This window comes from Ictalurus furcatus, chromosome 12 (genome assembly GCF_023375685.1).
Source record: "Ictalurus furcatus strain D&B chromosome 12, Billie_1.0, whole genome shotgun sequence".
NCBI lineage: Eukaryota > Metazoa > Chordata > Actinopteri > Siluriformes > Ictaluridae > Ictalurus > Ictalurus furcatus.
The window spans coordinates 7,336,491-7,357,528 of record NC_071266.1 but is presented as its reverse complement, the minus strand read 5'-3'; the positions used below and the strand labels follow the sequence as shown (position 1 = coordinate 7,357,528).

The following is a 21,038-nucleotide window of genomic DNA, read 5'->3' as shown; positions in this document are numbered from 1 at the left end:
GAAAACTGCAGCGTAATATCTCTCTGCACTTTTCTGCAAAAGCACAAACTCACCTAACCAGTCCAAATCTAAAATCATCTGCAATCATCTTTCCATCTGTAAACGATTTAGGATTTTGCTTATCGTGGTGAAAGTACAAAGGTGGTGTTTCTTGTGAATGAAAGCGGCCTGATTTTGTTCCGCAGCTATGTAAAGGCCATGTTCGATTATCTACAACAAACATTAACCTGATCTTTTGGTCACTAATGGGTAACTGTTATGCACAGCGCCGTGTATTGTTTCTCAGGCGAACACACAAAGACACACAGATACCGGGCATTTTCATTGACCAAACATGCACGAATAAAATTGGATTTTAAATCATTTAAAAAAAAATGATTTTCTTTCTTTAGTTTTTAAGGCCATAAACTCTGAGTAATCATGCACACACTTGCCTGTAAAATTGCCAAAATTCCACTTAATAGTAGGGTTGTAAAGAGTGATTATTTGACCATTATGTTTGCTGTGACATAATTTGTCAATTATGTTGAGATCTGAGAGATCGTAAATTATTACATTTAATTATTCTATCTATCTCTCTATATACAGTGGGAGGAATAAGTATTGAACGCATCAACATTTGTTTCAGTAAATATATTTCTAATGAGGTTATTCACATGAAATAACTATGTACTTTAAAGTTGTGAATTCTTTATATTTGCGGATTTCTTGAGTTAATCCTGATATCTGGTGAAAATTTGATGTGAATAGCCTCATTGGAAATATATTTACTGAAGAAAAAAAAATGTTGACACGTCCAATACTTATTTCCCCCACTATATCTATCTATCTATCTATCTATCTGATTTGTTTACTATTAAACAAACGTATTATTATGTATAACTAATTTTTATTTTATTTTAATGGAACTGTACTGTTTTGCTGGTAATTTGTGAGAATCCCAATATATTGTGGTGCATTTCATAATATACTATTCTTATAGTGTGTATATATAATGATAGTCTTTATTGGTCACATGTACATAACAGCACAGTGAAATTCTTTTTTCGCACACCCCAGCATGTTAGGAAGCTGGGGTCAGAGCGCAGGGTCAGCCATGATACAGCGCCCCTGGAGCAGAGAGGGTTAAGGGCCTTGCTCAAGGGCCCAACAGTATAAGTTGTTTAGTATTAGTATGGGGGTATCTCCCACTCATACTAAACAATTTTTAGACCTATTAATCCATTTTATTAAACTGTTTACTCAGATAATGTGAGTTAAAGCAAGTGTGCTAGTCGGTAGTCATAAGCTTCTGTTACTCGCTCCGATGAAGCAACGAAACATTCAAACACAAGCTGTGTCTCGCTCGATCGACTACTTTTTGAGGTAAATGGAACATTTGTAGAAATGATTCTCCTTTTATAGAGTTGTAAATGCTTACAGGGTGTTTCAGGGAAACTAGTGAAGTATATGCGCCTTTTGATAAATACAGAGACGAAATGAAGTGAACTGTTCGTGGACACGGGTCACTCGGGTGATGATCTGAAACAAATGAAGTAATCCATCTTGTAGAATGCAGTATTCATCGAATAGCCCTCCTGGAAAACAAGCACGACAGCTGTAGCCTCGTCACTCGTCACAGGACAGATTTGGTATTTTGTTTGAATGGCTCTTTCTACCACAGCGCTTTTAAATTCTTGAATTTGATTGGTTAGAAGGGGTTGATTTTAGAAATTTTCTGTAAATGCAGCTCCGACACCTTAATCCAGTATGTTTTCATTAGTAACTTGCACTCAAAGGGACTTGAACGAAGGACGTGCTACAAAACTAATTTAAAAATGGTGTGTAAATTCTGAAGAGATGATTATGTATCAGTTTTGAAAGGAGTCTCCAGTGTCGGTGCTTTTTGTTTCAGTCAGAAGTATTAAAGCTGTTCCGTTTAGTTTTCCACCATGTGAAAGTCTTCAGGACAGAGGGCTTTGGATTTTCTGGTTTCTCTGTAACATGACCGGCTGCATTTCTTTTGTCTTATTACATTTGAGACAGGGGAATAAAAGGAGGCTAGTGAGGGCCACTGAATACAAAAATCTATTTTAACCTTAACTACCGAGAGTTACTGAGAGTAATTCCGCAGCATAAAATGACCGATACGATTAGATAAGTACATCATTACATCATTTATTACAATTGCGGTTCCTTTTTCTCTAGCTGAACCATGCAATCTGTTTTGGGTTGACCCTTCATCTTTTCTTCTTCACGCCTTCCCTCGCCATCTCGTACCCTTTATAGAGTCCTCTTGTTTTAATGCCTAAACAATGGCTCCACTGGAGTGAGGGAACACAGCAAAGCTTCCACAGTTTAGTGTCTAGGGCAGTAATAATCTGATTAGAGCCCATTATAGAACAATTAACCACATAAGGCCTGTAGAGCCACACACTCACAGTTCGGTGAGCTTCTGAACTGCACCAGCATGACCCGTGTGTTTGTTTGAGAGTTTATAAGCCCTGATCGTACAGGGTCCGGTTTCTGAAGACATTTTGTCTTTAAGGTCGTTTCAAAACGGAGAGAGAGCTGTTTAAAGTACCGGCTCTGTTAATGACGTCTGTTCTGAACTTGGGTGAAATGGGTTTTTTGGAAGGAAGCCGGCTCTCATGGCTGTGTGCCTGATCTCTTCAGGCTGAGAGCTTGTGCACTTCACACAAATCAGCGCCGGAGAAAAGGCTCCACTATACAGCTGAATCACTGTATTAGAAAAACATCTGATTCTCGATGCTGGTTGGTCAGAAGGTGTTGATTGATTTTCGGTAACATGACAAGTCACAGGTCGATATCGATGCGCTCGGTGTTAAATAGCGTTTCTGTAGTGACTGTGTGTTGAAGATCACTGTATGTTTTGTAGCTGTTCATGAATCCTGATGGTGTATGATTCAGAGTTTTGGAGCTGTGGCAGCTCAGTGATTCAGCTGAAATACTTCCTGATGATTAAGCTGAAATGGGGGGAGCTTCCTGCTCAGACACCCTCCCTGACACACAGGGGGCGGGGGGTTGTTTGGTAACAGAAGGTGGTCAGGATGAGGGAGCAGGGTGCGGGTTTGGTTCAAGCCCATTATAGAGACGAGCCGTGTGTGTGGTGTTAGCAGAGTTTATCATCTTTATTATGTAAAGAAAGAAGGAGTGCGTGGGTGTTTGTGTCTGTGGCTCTGTTTGTGTCTATGTCTCTGTCTATGCCTCTCTGTGCCTCTGTGTATGTGTGTGTCTCTCTCTCTCTGTGTGTGTGTGTCTCTCTCTCTCTGTGTGTGTGTGTCTCTCTCTCTCTGTGTATGTGTGTAAGATGACTTGTGCTTTTCCTCTGGAATCACTGATTAGTTTCTCAGGCTTTGAGCGCTCGTATATTGTATTAGAACAATTGGCTTAATTTTTTGGAAAGGATCTAATGAGTCGCTGAACAGAAAGTTGTAATTACACAACCAAATGCACTCACCAATTCCACTCATCTCATAAATGCATGAAATTGAGGTTGTCTCCCCTCCGCCCCCTTCGAATAATTGTCTACATGTCCAAATGGGTGACATTTTAAAGGTTTAGAAAAGTGTATAACTGATTCGTGAGCTTTTACATTGCGTGCATCATTTGTGTGTAGCTTTCAGTGGTTATGCAATTAGCGATTAAATAAGATTTCTTTTAGACTGAATGGTTGGAGAAATCACTCTCGGCTCGCGTTAGAGCAAACTTTATTAAACTTTTACTGTACTAAGTGTCTTTTCATGTTTTTTTTTCTTTTCTAGAACAACGATCCACTCAACATGGGCTTCCACGCATACCCCTCAACCAGTCAGGTAAGACACAATGCCCTTAAATCATAAAGCTGATCATGAATTTGAGGGGGCGGAGCTTATATATATATATATATATATATATATATATATATATATATATATATATATATATATATATATATATATAAAAAAAAATTGGGTGTAAGCAGTTTCTTTCTGTTTGTGTGTAATTGCGCCACCTGTTGTAGGAAAAAAAAATTGTAAAAAGCTGCACACTCCCCCCGAGGAACCCACTGTGTGTTTGTGTGTGTATGTAAAGATGGGTCCAGCTGTTTGTGTTAGTCCAGACTCATACAGACTCACAACCATGCTAACCATGCAGTTTTACAATTTCTAACAGCTACAATTTATTTAGTAAAAGCTCATTCCTAAGAAGGCGGCTTAAACGCGGATAATGCAGCACTGAGAACTTTTCCAGTAAGTCTTCTGTGCTGACACACACACTTCTTTTCATATCGTCGAGTCTATAAATCATCACTTGTTTTGAAAGCGCTGCAGCATGTTTAGAGGCAGAGCCATTCCAGTACAGAAGTGTTGTGATTGAAGAAATTACACGCTTTTCAGTTTCTAAGAGTATAAAATAACAGCTGGAAGGTGATTGGTTGACAGCAGTGCTGGCTTTTCTAACATTCTTGAGGTGCTTGTTCTAACTTGCTATAGCATGCAAAATGTCAGCTTTATTAGAGCAGGGCTTGTGCCAGCGTTCACATGCTTACATGCCTCTGTCATCTTATGATTTTGTGTGTGTGTATATGTATGCGTGTGTGTGTGTGTATATGTATATGTGTGTGTGTGTGTGTGTGTATATGTATGTGTGTGTGTATATAATATATAATATATGTGTGTGTGTGTGTGTGTGTGTGTGTGTGTATAAATGTGTGTGTGTGTATACGTTTGTGTGTGTATATATCTATCTATATTGTGTGTGAGTGTGCGTGCGCGCTCTCCACTACTATTGGCACCCTTGCAAAATATGAGCAAAGAAGGCTGTGAAAAATTATCTTTATTGTTTAACCTTTTGATCTTTTTTGCTAAAAGAATTCACGAAAATACTCTGCCCTCATGTAGGGTTGTCACAGCACCAACATTTCAGTAGTGGGTACCAATACCAGTAAAATTCCACGTTTTTCAGTACCAAGGCAAAACACAAAAACGTGCTAATTGAATAACACACTATTTTATTGATAAAATTAAATATCAATCTAAAATGTAAAAACAATTCTGTGTACTTTAAGTATTTCAAAAAGTGTTTAAGTTTTTTTCCTGTAAGTAATTTTTTTAAAGCATAAAAATAAAATTACAAGCATGGATAAAGTATTATATACAATGGGGAGATTGTACATTTGCTCTAGTCCAAACTTTGTGTTCATGTTTATTTGTAAAGGGCTACTAGAGTTAACAGCCAAGAGTAGAAATGTTTTTCTGACTGATATTAAAGATATAAACAGTGCTAGCAACACATCTATTATATACTAATACGTACATTTGTTATATAGGTCATCAAAAAGCCTCTGGTGTGTAAGGTTAGTAAACTCCATCATGTCCTCCCATTTATTTTACCCCAATAAAATTTAAAACATTAAATGGTTAATTAGGACTCTTGACCGTATTAGCGTTAAACGCGTGTATGCTAAATATTAAGTAAGCAAAAACGAGGATGTTTTCTTGCCATAATACACTCGAATTAAACTATGCTACAACATTCATAATGCAACCGCTACCATCATTTGAAACCTGCTTGAACTGCTTGAATAAATCCGGGTGTCAGCCTTCAAGGTGCTTTAGAAGTGTTTCCACCTAACGTCACGAAACTTTGATTACACCGTTTGCAAATCGGTTATTGGTTATTGATGTTCCCTTTGTAATCTGCCTCAAATCCAAAGTATTTCCAGACAGGGCTCTTTGCACCTTTCTTGTCCACAAGCTCTTGTGGATTTGGATCCACTGCAGCAGCAGCTCCGCCGGTCGCCATGTCGTCTTGTTGCACGGTGCATCTATGAAAAGTTCCTAACTGACTACCTGTCAGACAGCGCGTCAGTACTACTGGCACTTATGAAAATCTGGTACCGTCGAGTTTTTTTTCTTTTTAGTACCAACTTGGTACCGATGTACTGGTACTTTTGACAACCCTACTCGCATGGATATCAAACAAAATACAGGTTTATCAAGACTTTGTGCTAACTCCCTTTGCCAAGATAACAGCTCTGAGTCTTCTCCTATAATGCCTGATGAGGTTGGAGAATACATGGCGAGGGATCTGAGACCGTTCCTCCATACAGAATCTCTCCAGATCCTTCACATTTCAAGGTCCATGCTGGCGGACTCTCTTCTTCAGTTCACCCCACAGGTTCTCTATGGGTTTCAGTCAGGGGACTGGGATGGTCATGGCAGACCTTGATTTTGTGGTCAGTAAACCATTTTTGTGTTGATTTTGATGTATGTTTTGGATCATTGTCCTGCTGGAAAATCCAACCACGACCCATTTTAAGCTTTCTGGCAGAGGCAGTCGGGTTTTCATTTAATATCTGTTGATATTTGTCCATGATGCCATGAATCCTAACAAAATGTCCAGGTCCTCTAGCAGAAAAACCCTAAAACATTAAAGAGCCACCACCATATTTAACCGTGGGCATGAGGTACTTTTCCATATGGCTACCTCTCTGTTTGGGCCAAAACCACCTCTGGTGTTTATTACCAAAAAGCTCTACTTTGGTTTCATACCTCATATTTATTCCCCTGTGAAACAGGAAGTCATGGTTGAACAATATCTTGTTCCTAGTCACCCAGGTGTACTAAAAAATGTAAAATGGGAATATACTTAGGGTTAGAATATATTTTTCTTATATGAATTCATAGGGGTGCCAATAATTGCTGCACTCTTTTATCTAACAAAGATTTTATTTGATAAACCTGTGGTGTGTTTGTAATTGTCTGATATCCATGAGAGCAGAGCATTTTTGTGAATATTTTAAACAGTTTTTTCATAGCCTTCTTTGCTCATATTTGCCAAGAGTGCTCTGTGTGTGTGTGCGCGTGTGTGTGTGTGTGCGCGCGTGAGTGCGTGCATATATATGTGTATTTATATATAAATAAATAATGGGCCTTTTCTTTCATTTTTCATCATGGCTCTGTGGGTGTATGCACAGTGCTTTTAATGCCATATGAGGTGAAAACCAGTTGATTATCAAAATATATATGTGCATTAGTTATTGTGTGTTTATATAACCAAATGGAACATACTGCTGAGTGCATAAATTTGCATCCCATTCAGACAAAAAAACATAATTCATGCTTAAAAGACATTTGGTGTGTTAGGTTTCAGAGATGCTCCTTCATTAGCACTCCTAACAAAAATGACCAAATTGTGTGTTAGGATATTAATAGTAGACGAGCGTATCTCCGTTTCTCCCTCTCTGATGCATTTTGTCATTGTGTGTGTGTAATATATAAATATAAAACACATGCAGTCATGTGATAAAATAAGTACACCCCATGGAAATTGTTGGCTTTTTTGACATATTTGGACAAGCAAACGTTTGATCATCTTTGAAACAGTGCCTATCAATAAAGGTGATGTACTTGAACAGAACCACAAGGAAACTTTGCTTTTTCAATCATTTATTCAACAGAAATATCAATGGACATGATATTCTTCTGTGGAAAAAGTAAGTACACCCTTGGCCTCAGAAGCTAGTATTGCTCCCTTTAGCAGAAATAACTTCTTGTAGGCGTTTTGCATAATTGTCCACTAGGCTTGCTGGAATTTTTGACCATCTTCCATGCAATATTTTATCAGTTGCAAGATGTCTGAGGGTTTTCTTGCATGTACTGCCCGTTTCAAATCCCCCCACAACATTTCAATGGATTCAAATCCAGGCTTTGAATAGTCCATTCCATAACCCTCCATTTCTTCTTTTGGAGCCGTTCCTTGATGGATTTGCTAATGTGTTTAGGATCATTATCTTGTTGAAAGGTCCACTTTTGGTTCAACTTCAACTTTCAGACAGATGGCCTCACATTATCTTCAAGCACTCTTTGATATGATGCAGAATTCATAGATAATTCAATGAATGCAAGCTGTCCAGTCCCTAGGACATTTCCACCACAGTGCTTCACAGTTGGTATGAGGTGCTTCTCCTGAAAAGCTGTCTTTGGTCTGCGCCAAACATGTCTACTGTTATTGTGGCCAAACAACTCTATCTTTGATTCGTCTATCCAAAGCACATTATTCCAAAAGGCCTGGTCTTTGCCTGCTGTATATGCTCACTGGCAAACTGTAGTCTTGCAATGGCTTTTTCCTGCAGGTCAAATCACTTTCTGATTGTAGAAGCATGCACTTTGACACCAACAGTTGCTAGAATCACTAGCAGATACTGTGAGAATTTTGAGCTTCTTGGAGACATCTTTTTGTATCAGACGCTCTGATCTTGGGCTGAATTTGCTGGGACGGCCAGACCTGGACAAATCGGCAGTCGTTTGAAACCTGCGCCACCTGTAGATGATTTTCCTTACAATGGCATGATGTACTTCGAGTAATTTGGAGATCTTTTTAAATCCTTTACCAGACTCCTAGGCATCCACAATATTTTTTTCTGAAGGCCTTACAGAACTCTTTAGATCTTGGCATGATGACACCACACACCTCAATAGCAAAAGGAACACCAGACACTAGATGTGAGAGGGGTATAAATCAAACGGCTTCCACCTGCACTCCCTAAGCAGGTTCTAATCACTGGCACCCAATCTTGAATGCCTGACTTTAATTTTAGGTGTACTTACTTTTTCTATGTGACTGATCTGTTTTTTTTTTTTTTTTATTAATTTAAAATGTGAACATTCACTACAAAATGTCAATTTGTCATTTTCCTCTGATCTTTCTTCGAATTGTTGCACACCACATGTTTTTTGCACCATTCTGTTTAAATTCCAGAGTCGTTTGTGTGTAAAAATCCCAGATCAACCGTTTCTGAAATACTCAAACCCAGCCCATCTGGCAACAGCAACCACACCAATGTCCCACTCAGTGGCTATGTTTACATGCACGCATTTTCGTCAATCCGAATGAAAATGGGTGCACCCGAACCTTTTATTTGTGCATTTATACGAATTCCGAACAAAGCTTCTGTGCAAGCGTACAGCGTCTGTCGTCATGCCAACCATACAATAGCGGGGAAAGAAAGCCATGGACGTGCCACCAAATGACCTAATAGGATTTTTATCTTTTTTTTTTTTGCTTTGTTGACTTATAAACATATGTCAGCAACGGTCCCATCGCCCCCCCCACCCCCCACCGCAAATCTTACTCACTTTAATTTGTTCTACTGACCGACTGAATCCTCCAAACTGCATTTCCTCAAACACTTCTTTTGAAGAGATCGTTAGTGTGAACTTTTCTTCCGTCCAGTCTCTCGACAATCTTTTTGTATTTTAGTATGTTCAACAAATATTTTGTCTCCTCCATCTACCAGTATTTTCCACCGGACGCCGTATTTAAGACGTGAACATGCGCACCACTCGATTGGATTAGAAAAGGAGTAAACCGCCCCTTCCAATCCAATCGATCAAGGTGTATACATGAAGGTTTACCAATCAGATTATTTGGTTGCGTGTAAAGGCCAGTGAGACTGACCTGTATCTGCCTGATTTTATGCATTGCGCTGCTGTCACATGATTAGCTGATTAGATAATTGCGTGAAAGAGCAGGGGTAGTAGTGTTCCTTTTAAAGTACCCAGTGAGGGTAAATATTGTATGTGATATATTCCAAACAATTTTGTATCCCTGAGTACTACTTTTGCATTTGTGCGATGTCCAGATTACTTAAAAGTCGTTCTTGATATATTTGGATTGTTGCCTTGTTCATGGCCAGCATGTAATTCTCACGGTTTTCCCATCTCGTAATCCATATCTTGTTAACACTGATGCTTCTGTGTATGTTTATGTTTTGGCCTTGTGTGACACATGTCACTTCCAGAATTTACCCACGTTTTCAGTAGTATTTGTGCGCATTATCAGATTGTTGAGTCGAGGTAGTTAATCCTCATATCATCCCGGGTTTATCCTCCTTTCTCTCCCTCTGTAATCCCTCCATCCCTGCCTTTATCCATTTATCACCATCTGTTTAACTCTGAGGCCGGGTCTTTCCGCCCTGTTCAGCCGGCTGCTCTCGGGTATTAGAACGACACCGAAATATAGAACCGACTAAAAGCGCCACTCGGACGGCTCTATTGCTGCGACGTTTCCATCTCTGATCTAATATTCATCCAGGCGTCGGAATATGCTTCTAGCGCGCCGTGGTTTTGTGCCGTTCCATTAACGGAATCGCACGGTACTGAATGCCGTCCCACGATTCCGTCAGACTGGCTGTCCATTAGTCAGCGAGAGAGGAGTGTAGATGTTGTCAATAGAGACACGGCAGGATTATTGCACCACGCCATCAATGAGCTCGGAGGATGAGCGAAGAACGCTTTCTTTCCATTTTTTCTTTTCTGGCTCCCTGAGGTGCAAACAGCCCCAATTTACTCACCTACATGAAGAGAAGAAGAACAGTAGGAGGGAGAAAAGAGAGGGAAAAAAAGTTTGCAGGTGTGACACAGGGCAGAGGGAGGGAGGGAAGGAGGGAGGGAGCAAGTGAACGAGCAAATGGTATCTGGGAAAGGGGAGGAGAGAGGGAAGACAAGCAGGAAGAGAGAGAGGGAGAGAGATGAGCAGGCAAGGACGCGGCACCGCAAACGACAGTGCGCGAGAGAGCGTGACGGAGAGCGATCTGGAGCTGCAGAGGAGAGCGAGGTGGGGAGGGGGCGCTAGACGGAAATAGTGAGAGGAGGGGACTGAGCGAGGGAGATTTTGAATGTGCGGGACACTGAGACAGTAGGACAGCGAGAGAGCGGATCAGAAGTGACAGGGTCCTGGTCCGAATACGATGATGGGACTGTATTACCCTTCCGTGTTGCCGGTAAGTAGACCACGCACTAGCTTTGCAGTAAATTTGACAGCGCGTACGTTTCATTGCATGCCTCGCTTGTACTGCACTTCAAACGTTTCTCTCAAGTTTATGATTCATGTTTCGGTTTTTGCAATAGAAAAGCAAAAAATATCCGCACGCGTGCTTGGAAGCACTTGCAACATGGCATCGTCTTAAAGGCGAAAGAACGGCTGACATCGTCTCAGAGTGTGTATGTCTGAGTGTGCGTTAGGGCCACGTTGACAGACAGGCCTAGACTCCTCCAAATGGCTCACGGTGAAGAAGGAGGGAGGGATGGGGGGCAAGGGGAGGAGAGGATAGAGAAAGAAAGTGCTTTGTTGTCCTCCCCTCCAGCTGTCCCCCATAACTCACCCCTGGCTTTTGAGCGAAGGGGGCAGGTGCCTGGAAACAGTTGTTCCACCAACACTATGCCTCCTGTCTGTCTATCTATCTATCTATCTATCTATCTATCTGTCTGTCTGTCTGTCTCACTCTCTCTCTCTCTCTCTCTCTCTCTCTCCCCCCAATATAATTTTGATCTTCCGTCTTGTTGGATTGTAGTTTACCCTGTTTACAGTGTGGCTGCACATGCACACTGTATGTCTGTCTCGTACCTTGGAATCCTGTTCCCTTTACAGTTTTGACCTCTTTTTCCCCCCCTTGTTTTCCCTCCCTCCTTCCCTCGTTCTATTCCCCCTCAGGCCCAAGCAGCTGTTATCTCTCTGTTTTCCTTTAAAAGCCGAGGCTGGGGGGAGGGCGCGGCCAGAACGCACCGGAATTGATTTCAGAATTGACCACTGCTTCTTTACAAAAATTATAAGCAGACACAATGCAGGTTAAATATAGATTCCTGGTTGAGAACAGGGAAATGTTTATCCCATCTGGTTCGAAAGATGGAGGGATAAGACTTCTCCCCTTATCGAGTTATAGCGCCTTAATGCGACGCAGCGAGGAAGCTTCAGAAGCGCCAGTGGCGCAAAGGAAAGATTATACGGCTTCTCATGCGCCAGGGCAGAAAGTGTTGTGAGAGAAGTGGAGGGTTGTTGAAATATTTGCAGAGCCCCACCCGAGCATGTGCCCTAAGGGGAGGGAGAGACGCCTACCTGCCATTTATGGCTTTTATACACTCACTCTCTCTCTCACACATGCACGCACGCACGCACACACATGAATTCTCACTCCTTGGAAAGAAAGAACCACACAAGGCTTAAAAGGACAAGTCTGGCTTACGTAAAAGCTCAACAGGGATCCACACTTTAAATGTGTACGACATCTAATAATATACCAACATATCCGTATAGCAGGTCGTATACGGGTCGCCCGATGTATTCAGAACCAGTTTACACTTCAGGGTTATGTCCAGATAGTGATTTATGCAAATAAAGATGTACTGAGTCTGATCACACGGAGTCGCTCAGGAAAAGGTCCGAGACGTCGTTTAGCCACGTGTTACATAAGTGTCAATGTCTCGCCAAACCAAATTTGACAACCTAAACACTCCCTAAGAAGAGACGAGAAGGCATGCGCCCCACGAATAGTGATGTTTATGCTTTTAAACATTGGTGCGAGATTTCAAAGGCATTCAATGTAGATCCAAACCTATTTAATATAGATCCAGTGTGCTCCTCTCTTTCGGCCTTTTTTTTTTTTTTTTTTTTTTTTTTTTTTTTTTTTATATATATTCCCCCTAGTTGCCCAGAAACCTTACTGACAAGGCTAAGAAGTACTAGTACTGTAGCTAACGTATAGCGAGCCTCTTGGCTGGTTAAGACCATCAATAAAGTCTGTGGCCCTGTGAAGTGGTTAAGTCATTGGCGAACGTTTCATGAAATGAGTTTTCATTCATTTTCTTTCTTTTTTTTTTTTTCCAATATATTTAAGTGTGAGGTGACTGTTACTCATAGCTGAAGAGGTGTAATGACAGCTTTTTGCACCGCACTTTACAAAACATTTTTTGGATAAATGCATATTCCTAATTCTTTAAAAAAAAACATCTAGTTAGAAACTAGCAAAAATCATTTTACCTTAACCAGATCGCACCTCTGTGTTGTTCAGTTTGGAAGTGAGTAGCTCATTAATGTTAAATATATACACACACACCAAAAAAAAATGTTTGTTTAGTCAAGGGTTTATTTACTTTCGCCGGTTGTTGAACCTACTGGTCTGCCATTTCACTATTTATTTAAAAAAACAAAAAAAAACTAAGGGTGCGTCTCAATCAGCTCCCTATGTGGTGAATCAGTATATCGTGTGCACGAGTTCAGGCACTGGTAAGGACCCTGGCGCACTACACATTGGGACACTGATCTCTCAATTTCCGGCGACATGACTACGTATTCGTGTTGTAAAACGTCCCCACTGGCGTTTATCAACAACAGGCAGGACCGATATCTTTCTGACGTTATACGTTATATAAATTTGTTAGCTTAATCACAAGCGTTTCTGTCATGGTACGTCAAGCAGGATCATAGGCTAGCTAGTGGATTTCGAAAAGTCGTTAGACTCGAACAAACCATATATCGGACGTCAAATATAGTTAAAAATCGCTAACGTGAGTAAGAACAATAACAAGCGGCTCACGTTTGTAGACGAAGTTGGCTGAGAGCTCGTCATCCATTCCCCCCCCCCCCCCCCCAGCTGAGAGGCTTCAGAAAATATGGTGCCATTTCCAGTAAGGGAATATACTGCACATCGATGCTCCCTGGTTTTTGCGGTGCATTGTGAGATTTAAATTTTTTTTAGGGAACAAACGTTGCAGTGCACCTGAAGGACTTTGCGATTCAGACTGCCGTTAAAATGGCCGACTCCCTGATGCTTGAGACGCATGAAATCTGCTCATTATAACCCTAGAAGTCTGCCTAGTGATTTGTTCACTCCAAAACACTGCGACAAATCACGATTTTTGATGTCACAGCAATCATCTTCATAAAGCACCAGCACTCGAAGTTCAAAATGATGAGCATACAAACACAGACTGCTATCAGATTCTAGCCTGTCTGACCGGAGACGTATTTGACTCCAAGTGTAAATGTATGTGGTTAAAATCTTAACAGAATGCACTTCCAAAACAAGACGTATGAAACTCCGGTAGTTCACACGGTGCCATCACAACCATCACACACCCTGACCACGTAGGACTGTTGGAGCAAATTTCAGGTTTTCCTCAAAAGTATTTACGTAAATGGTTTTTCAAATATTACCTTTCATGTAGTGTGTTATGTTATATAGATGTTTGCGAATGTAAAGTCTGCAAAGTTTCAAAAATCAAAGCGCACTCTCAAAAGAAGGAACTGATTCTGAACAGCTGAAACGAGTCGTTAGTAATTCCAAACTTACTTCCTGTACTAACCTGCGTAGGTTTGTAACAAAAAGCCCCGCCTCTGGTCTTGATTGGCTGCTGAAACTCATTATGGTAGTGGGCGTTTCCTTTTTGAAACGGGCTGACGGCAGTAGACCCCAAGCACAACAGACTGGGACATCTGACCAATCAGAGCAGAGTATGCTCTCTGAAAGGAGGAGTTTAGAATGAATCCTTCAGAACGGATCATTTAACGAGTCGTTTGTGACACTGGAGGGGGGAAAAAGGTAATGCTGCAGTTTAAATTATGAGCACATTAAAGTGTTTTTCCCCTTGGATGCATGTAAATCTATTTTTAAAACAAAATTAGGCACATTTCAAACCCGTAATAGGTGCACTTTAAATATTCACGTACTTAAACGCAAATCCATATTGGAATGTGTAAGAGCCCATGTTCTACTTCATTCCAAACCTTTCTTAGCCAAGTGTCCTTTGTGTTGCATCTAAATAAATGCAGGTTGTTTCTGATATATTTTTCACTTTTGCTTTTTTTCTGTAATTTTCCCCCACATTTCACCCGTCAGTCAGCTCTCTCTATCGCACAATCGCTATCAGCCGAAAGCTTAACATGTGCTTCCTCTGAGATTCATGAAGGCAGCCAACGATGGTGTTTTTTCCCCCCTGAGCTGTCTGTGCAGGATTTTGCTGAGGTTGTTTTTTTTTTGTTTTTTTTTTTTCTTCCCCTTGTGATTGTTGCGGCCAAAGGCACTCTATTTTACCGTGGCTTTTTTCAAAGTTTGCGATGCAACTTGCGAAGATTTACATACTTCTTTTTGCGGAAAGCTACTTTGTCGAAGTCGCACAAAGTTGTTTTGCACGGTCTTTCGCAATGTTTGTTTTAGCTGTACTCATGGTCGACGCACGTGAATCGAAGCGGGCTTTGGCTGAATGCGCGTTGTGATGTCACATGATATGTCGAAATCCTGGACGGACTGAGGAAAGTGCTGTCTGCTCTCTTCCGCCTACTTGAGCGCACAGAGACTGATGATTGGCTAGTGTCAATAACAACGTTTACATGGACAGCAGTAATCTAATTATTGACCTTATTCTGAAGAAGACAATATTCGGATTAAGGTGTTTACATGAGTTGCTTTTAGAATACTCCTTTCGTGTTTAGGTTTTACGTGTTATAGAACATAGAGCGATTAACGGCACACGTCATTACGTCTTTATGGTACCGTATACAGTTTTGAGTTTCATTTTTAATTTTACGAACGCTTCAAGTGCAGGTAATTGTCTGTCATTCTATTTGTGCAAATAGACGACCGCTTGAAGCCGTGGGCTGCGTCCCATACAGCGTACTTACCTACTATGTAGTAGCCGAAATGCATATATTTCTCCTACTATACAGCAGGTAAGTATGTGGTTTGGGACGCAACTCACGGCTTCAAACGGTTGAGCACTGCCGTGTATGAATGTGTCCCGTCGCAAAATGCGGTGAAAACTCCCACACGATGTTAATAGTGTGATTAAGGTGTGTACCTGTCTATAATGCACTTCGATAATGCGACTAAAACAGGAATACGCCACATGTCTTAACTCGATTTGTGTTTACTTCGAGTATGACTTTAATCAGATGAAGGTAATCTATAATCGCTGTTTACATGCTAGTTTCTTAATCAGAGTATCGTCTTAATCAGGTTAATATCGGAATATTACTGTCCATGTAAACGTAGTGATAGACATGGCACAGAAAGAGATAATATAAGTAATATGCGTAACAGATTTCAACAAGCTTATTTTCTGTGCTCGAATCTTTAAGCTTTAAGTTTTATGTAGGTGCATGCTATAGTGTTTTGCACTGTGTTCTGTGCATTCAAACTGAATTGGTACCAGGTTTGGGTTCCGGCTCAACCCGAAAAGAATTCATGTGTAAAAGTGATTTGAAATGTGCATAATAAAAATAATAATAATAGTAATAATGGAAATACTAAACTGAGTAAATAGTAAAATATTGGTAAAGCGTTTACCGTAATAGGAGATCGAATTTAAATTCAGGCAACATGTTATAGTTTATGACTACTTCCGTCTCTCAGCGCAGGTGATGCAGACGTCACTCTAAACCCTTTGGTTGCAATGCAAACGCGTTATGTGGTAGATTTATCATAGACGACGACTATCAAACGGTACTGCTGGCCAGAAGTAAACCAAACAACCGTCGAGTAATATTTTTTCCCCACGTACCACCTTTCCTCACAGCCATGCGCTCTTTCAGCTTACAACAACAACATGATAAATACTGACAACGAAATAGAATCTATGGGAAGGTCAGTCTAAAAATTCTTTTTTTTTTTTTTAATGCTGTGTATCATTCTGGGAAAATTTCAACACCACTAGTGGCAAAATAAAATGTCTATTATTATTATTATTATTATTATTATTATTATTATTATTATTATTAAAGTGCGTTACATTTTCTTTTGTGGTGCTTCATTCAGAAATCTGTCCACTGTAGCACTTTTGAATAAGCATGCTTCATACGGATACATGTGGTAATGTGTTAAAACAGACAAGCTTATATGTAAATAATATTCATATTGAGTTTTATAGTAATCTGTTGTCACATCCCAGTGTCTCTCTTGTTTGTTGTTTTACATAAGCACCAAGTTTGTACTCGCGCATCAATCTGTTCTCAGCCTTGTCGCTGTCCGCTCTGTATCGACCCAGCTGATGGTAATGGCTGGTGATGTATACAACAGACGCAGCTCTTGTGCGATTCCTCCAGGTTCTTCTCCATCTCAATACAGACAGGCCTTACATAACAACAGGAAATGACTTCACATTAGCTCATCATGTCAGATTTCAGAGCAGGATTAAGGTTTTGGCTTAGAGGCTGTTTTTTTAAAGCACTGGCTGTTCTCTTAATGGTTACCTGATCTGTAATAGGGAGAGTTTGGGGGGGGGTGCAGCTTTGTTGACAGTGAACGCAGCATTTTTCCTGATTACAAATTATCGTACCAAAATAGGCACAAACCAAAAAACAAAAACACGTGAAGTGATCTTAATCGATATTGATGATATTTTGGGTTAATTCCCTTTTTGGAAGCATGCCATTCTTAAATCCATGACTTTCATTCTTGTTTTTGGGTCAATTCTAGCTTCCTGAGATCATTGTTATGAGTGTCCAGGTGTTACGACCTGTTTATGACCTGCTGTTTCAGTTTGAATTGACTACAATTGCAAGGAAGTGTCTGAGGTGGTTAAAAATAAATAAGTCTCGTTCATCAGTCATCCTGTGAAGCGGCTCTCGACTCGGCCTAAACTAGATCGACTGGTTTCTCGGTCAGCTGAAGTGTGCAGAAGGTGAAGTGTGTGTCAGGACTTGCGCTGTATGGTGCTGCATACAGCGCTGCATGTTTGCACGTGTGTGTGTACGTCTGTGTTCACGCACACACCTCCTCACTCACATCTTCACCTCCTCTTTTGAAGCACATGGCCGACATCCAAGATAGCTCAGCAGTGATTTATGAATTCATAACAGAAGCATGTAGATTCACGACGTGATTGGTCCGAATCTGCACAGAGAATCAGACCCTATAAGGACATGCGCAGACTAGCCGCTAACCAATCACTTGGCTGCAGAGTTTGACGGACAGTCGAGACAGCAGGCCGCACACCAGAGGTCCAGAGGCTTTTCCAGAGCGTGAAAGAAGGGACGAGGACGAGGAAGAAGAGCAGAGCGTTTCAGAGCGATAAACGTCGCACTCGAGGAACACAGCGAGGTGTTTTTCCGCACCTCGGAACAGTTCCAATTACATCTTCATCTTGACACTTAACACTCCACTCAGCTGGATGCTTTCAGTGTGACTGTATGAAGAAGTATATTAGTGATGTCCAGAACATTATATCATTTTTAAATAATAATAATAATAATAATAATACTAAGTGTCCTACATGTGAGTAGGTAATTTTCTGACTTTCCAAATGTTGTTCTGTTAGAGATTTTGTCACAGTGGTGCTTGAAAGTTTGTGAACCCTTTAGAATTTTCCATGTTTCTGCCCAAATGTGACCCAAAACAAGATCAGATTTTTACACAAGTCCTAAAAGTAGATAAAGAGAACCCAATTAAACAAACGAGACAAAAATATTATACATGACCATTTATTTATTGAGGAAAATGATCCAACATTGCATGTGAATGGCAAACTTGTGAACCTTTTTGCTTTCAGTATGTGGTGAGACACCCGCCCCCAAACTTGGTCTGTAGCTGCTATAACGTAAGTGATAACAGGAGCTAGCTTGTTTTGTGGATGTTCCACAACTGTAAATTAAACATAAGGTAACATGAAATCCGAAGGGAATTAAGAATGCGAAGTGTAGTCGTTGAAGCTGACAGCCGGACTTTCTTTTGCTGTGTCAAACCTCTGGAGTTGGGATATTATTAGCTCCAAATTGGCCTTAGAGAATGTTTGGCGTTTACGCGTGATGAAGGCAATCAGTGCAGCTGTCACGTTAGTAACGAGCGGCATCACTCACAGGGCATCCCACGATGCCGTGCAGTTCTTACGATGGCGCTACGGCAGGCGCTCGCCAACTGACCTGTAAATAACCAGCGCTTTTTTCACTTCTCTCGCTCCACCGCACATGTGCACTTAGACAGCCTGAGAGCACGGTATGATCACGACACACACACACACAGATGTGTTAACCGCGTTAAGAGGCTGCTTTCTCATTGCACCCTCCCCAAGCATCTCGCAATAAACCCAATTGAGTTTCCTGCACAAATCGCATTTGCGCAGTTCATTTTGTCGTCTGCTGTCGTCCCGTTCCATCTTTATTGCAGCGTCTGCCTGCGCTCCACGCTCCGAACGCTCTCCGACACCGCGCCGATCGTTAATACAGTCACACCTGACCCCAAGATCAGACCACTTCCTGTAACGGAGGAAATGAAAGCCGGACTTGGACGCCAGCACTGTAAAAGCGTGCTCATGCGCAGGGATGTACAAATGATTGATGTGTGCAATATATCTCGCACTGTTACGATATCCTTATCCTGGACATGATCAGTCAAAAATATTATCCGTCGAAGAAACGTGGAGGTGGATGTTTAGATTGGATTTTGTTGTGGTGGTTGTACTTGGCATCTGATTTTCAGGTTTTGCACCGCTGTCGGGACTAGCATCTATCTAGCAGCTGTTATGTGACATTCGTTTAATAATAATTTGACTTAAATAGTAATTATTAGGGGTATTATATAAAAATTGTCTTTTAATAATATGAAAATGTGATTATTATTATTTTTTTAATTTATTAGTATTTTTAGATTTAATTTGTTTCAATTTTTATTTTTACTTTTTTATGATTATTTAGATAAGCAAAATCTGATGTTACTCAGAACAGTTATGTTCTGTTTTTATTTTCATTTAAATATTTTTTTTAATGATGTATTACATGATTCAGAAAATCTGATATGCATTCATATTTTCTTTTCTTCATTCATTCTTCTTCTTCTTATTATTATTATTTTTATTTTTAACAACAAGGGGCTTCTTATTATTATTACTATTATTATTGTTAAACAACAATGGCTATTCTTTTTCATCTTATTAACAATGGTTCTTCTATATATTATTATTATTATTATTATTATAATTAACAACGGCTGTTCTTTTTCTAAACAACACTGATTATTAAGATTATTATAGCAGCAGTTGTGATTGGATGAAAAGTAAATTTATTTCACACATTTTATGAAAATGACTTTTAGAATATTGTGATAATGTGGTAAACCGCGTGTGTTTGAGAGAGTGTACAGAGCTGAACACGCGCGCACACACACACACACACACACACACACACACACCCAGGCGAGTTGTGTGTTTGCTGCAGTGTGACAGCAGGTGATAAATCACCCGTTCATACCAGCGCAGGCGGAGCAGATAGCAGTGCTATTATTACCAGGCTCTCTTTTCTCTCCCCTCTCGCTCTCTCTCACTTCTCCAGACCTCCCTCATTCTCTTTCCACTCACCCCCCCGGTCTCTTTCTTTCTTTTTCTCTGTCCACACAGCGCTGCCATGTAGGGAAGTGATGCTTGTTTCACCATCCAGAAAGAATGTGCACTTGACAGCACAGATTTTCCTTTCCCTCTCGTCCTCCTTCTCTCTATTCTTCCCCTCTTCTTAATCTTTTCTCTGCATCCTTTCTTCCTTTTCCCCCTCAAATTTCTCTCCTTGCTTTGTATGTTCATTGTGCAATCACAATTCCTGTCACTTCTTTCCCCCGGCTTCTCTCTCTCCTCTGTCCGTCTTCTCTTTCTCTGCTTTCTCTCTTTTTTTTTTTTTTTTTTTGTCACATCACTACATTTTCTCTTGTTCTCTCTCTTTTTTTCTCTCTCTCTCTCTCTCTCTCTCTCTCTCTCCTGTTTTTCTTTCATGATCTCGCTCTTTTTAACTTAACGCCCTCCAGTCATTTTTCTCCTTCTCTCTGTAGTTTCTGTCTCGCACGTTTTCCATTTTCATCTCTTTCCTTTCTTCTATTTTTCTTCTCTAAAACTTTTCTTAAGTTAAGTTAACTGAAGTCTCTTTGTGTCAGCAGTATTTTATTGACCTGAAGGTTACAAATCATGTTATTCTCCATCTCTGCTCTCATGTGTTCTCCACCTCCCCCTCCCTCTCTCTCTCTCTCTCTCTCTCTGTGTCATACCCTTGGACACGGTGCATGAGTGTGTACAGCTGTTGCAAGCCTTTTTACAGTAGATGTTTATTCAGATGTTTATCACAGATTACCAAACATCATAATAGATGAATTTTTTATTATAGCCGTCATGCGTACAGCGTGCGTGCAGAAAATCGGTTCGAAAAGATGTTTTGTGCAGGTTACAGGTCTCCTTCTCACATGATCCACTCACTAAGAGATGCTTGAAAGCTTGGGAAAATGCCACTTACGATGCAACAGTAGTTTC

The 21,038-nt window shown here is 40.6% G+C and overlaps 1 protein-coding gene across 6 annotated transcripts in view; it reads left to right on the top strand.

Annotated features, from left to right (window-relative positions):
- rbfox2 (RNA binding fox-1 homolog 2) overlaps positions 1-21,038 on the top strand; it is a 70,867-nt gene that overhangs the window by 13,419 nt on the left and 36,410 nt on the right. For 5 of the 6 annotated variants that reach the window (XM_053638969.1, XM_053638967.1, XM_053638966.1 and 2 more), the window contains exon 2: positions 3,765-3,815. In XM_053638969.1, the coding sequence (XP_053494944.1) occupies positions 3,765-3,815 (51 nt within the window). Of the gene's footprint in view, positions 1-3,764; positions 3,816-10,444; positions 10,769-21,038 lie in introns of those variants that run through there. The other variant, XM_053638970.1, reaches the window with a different exon arrangement.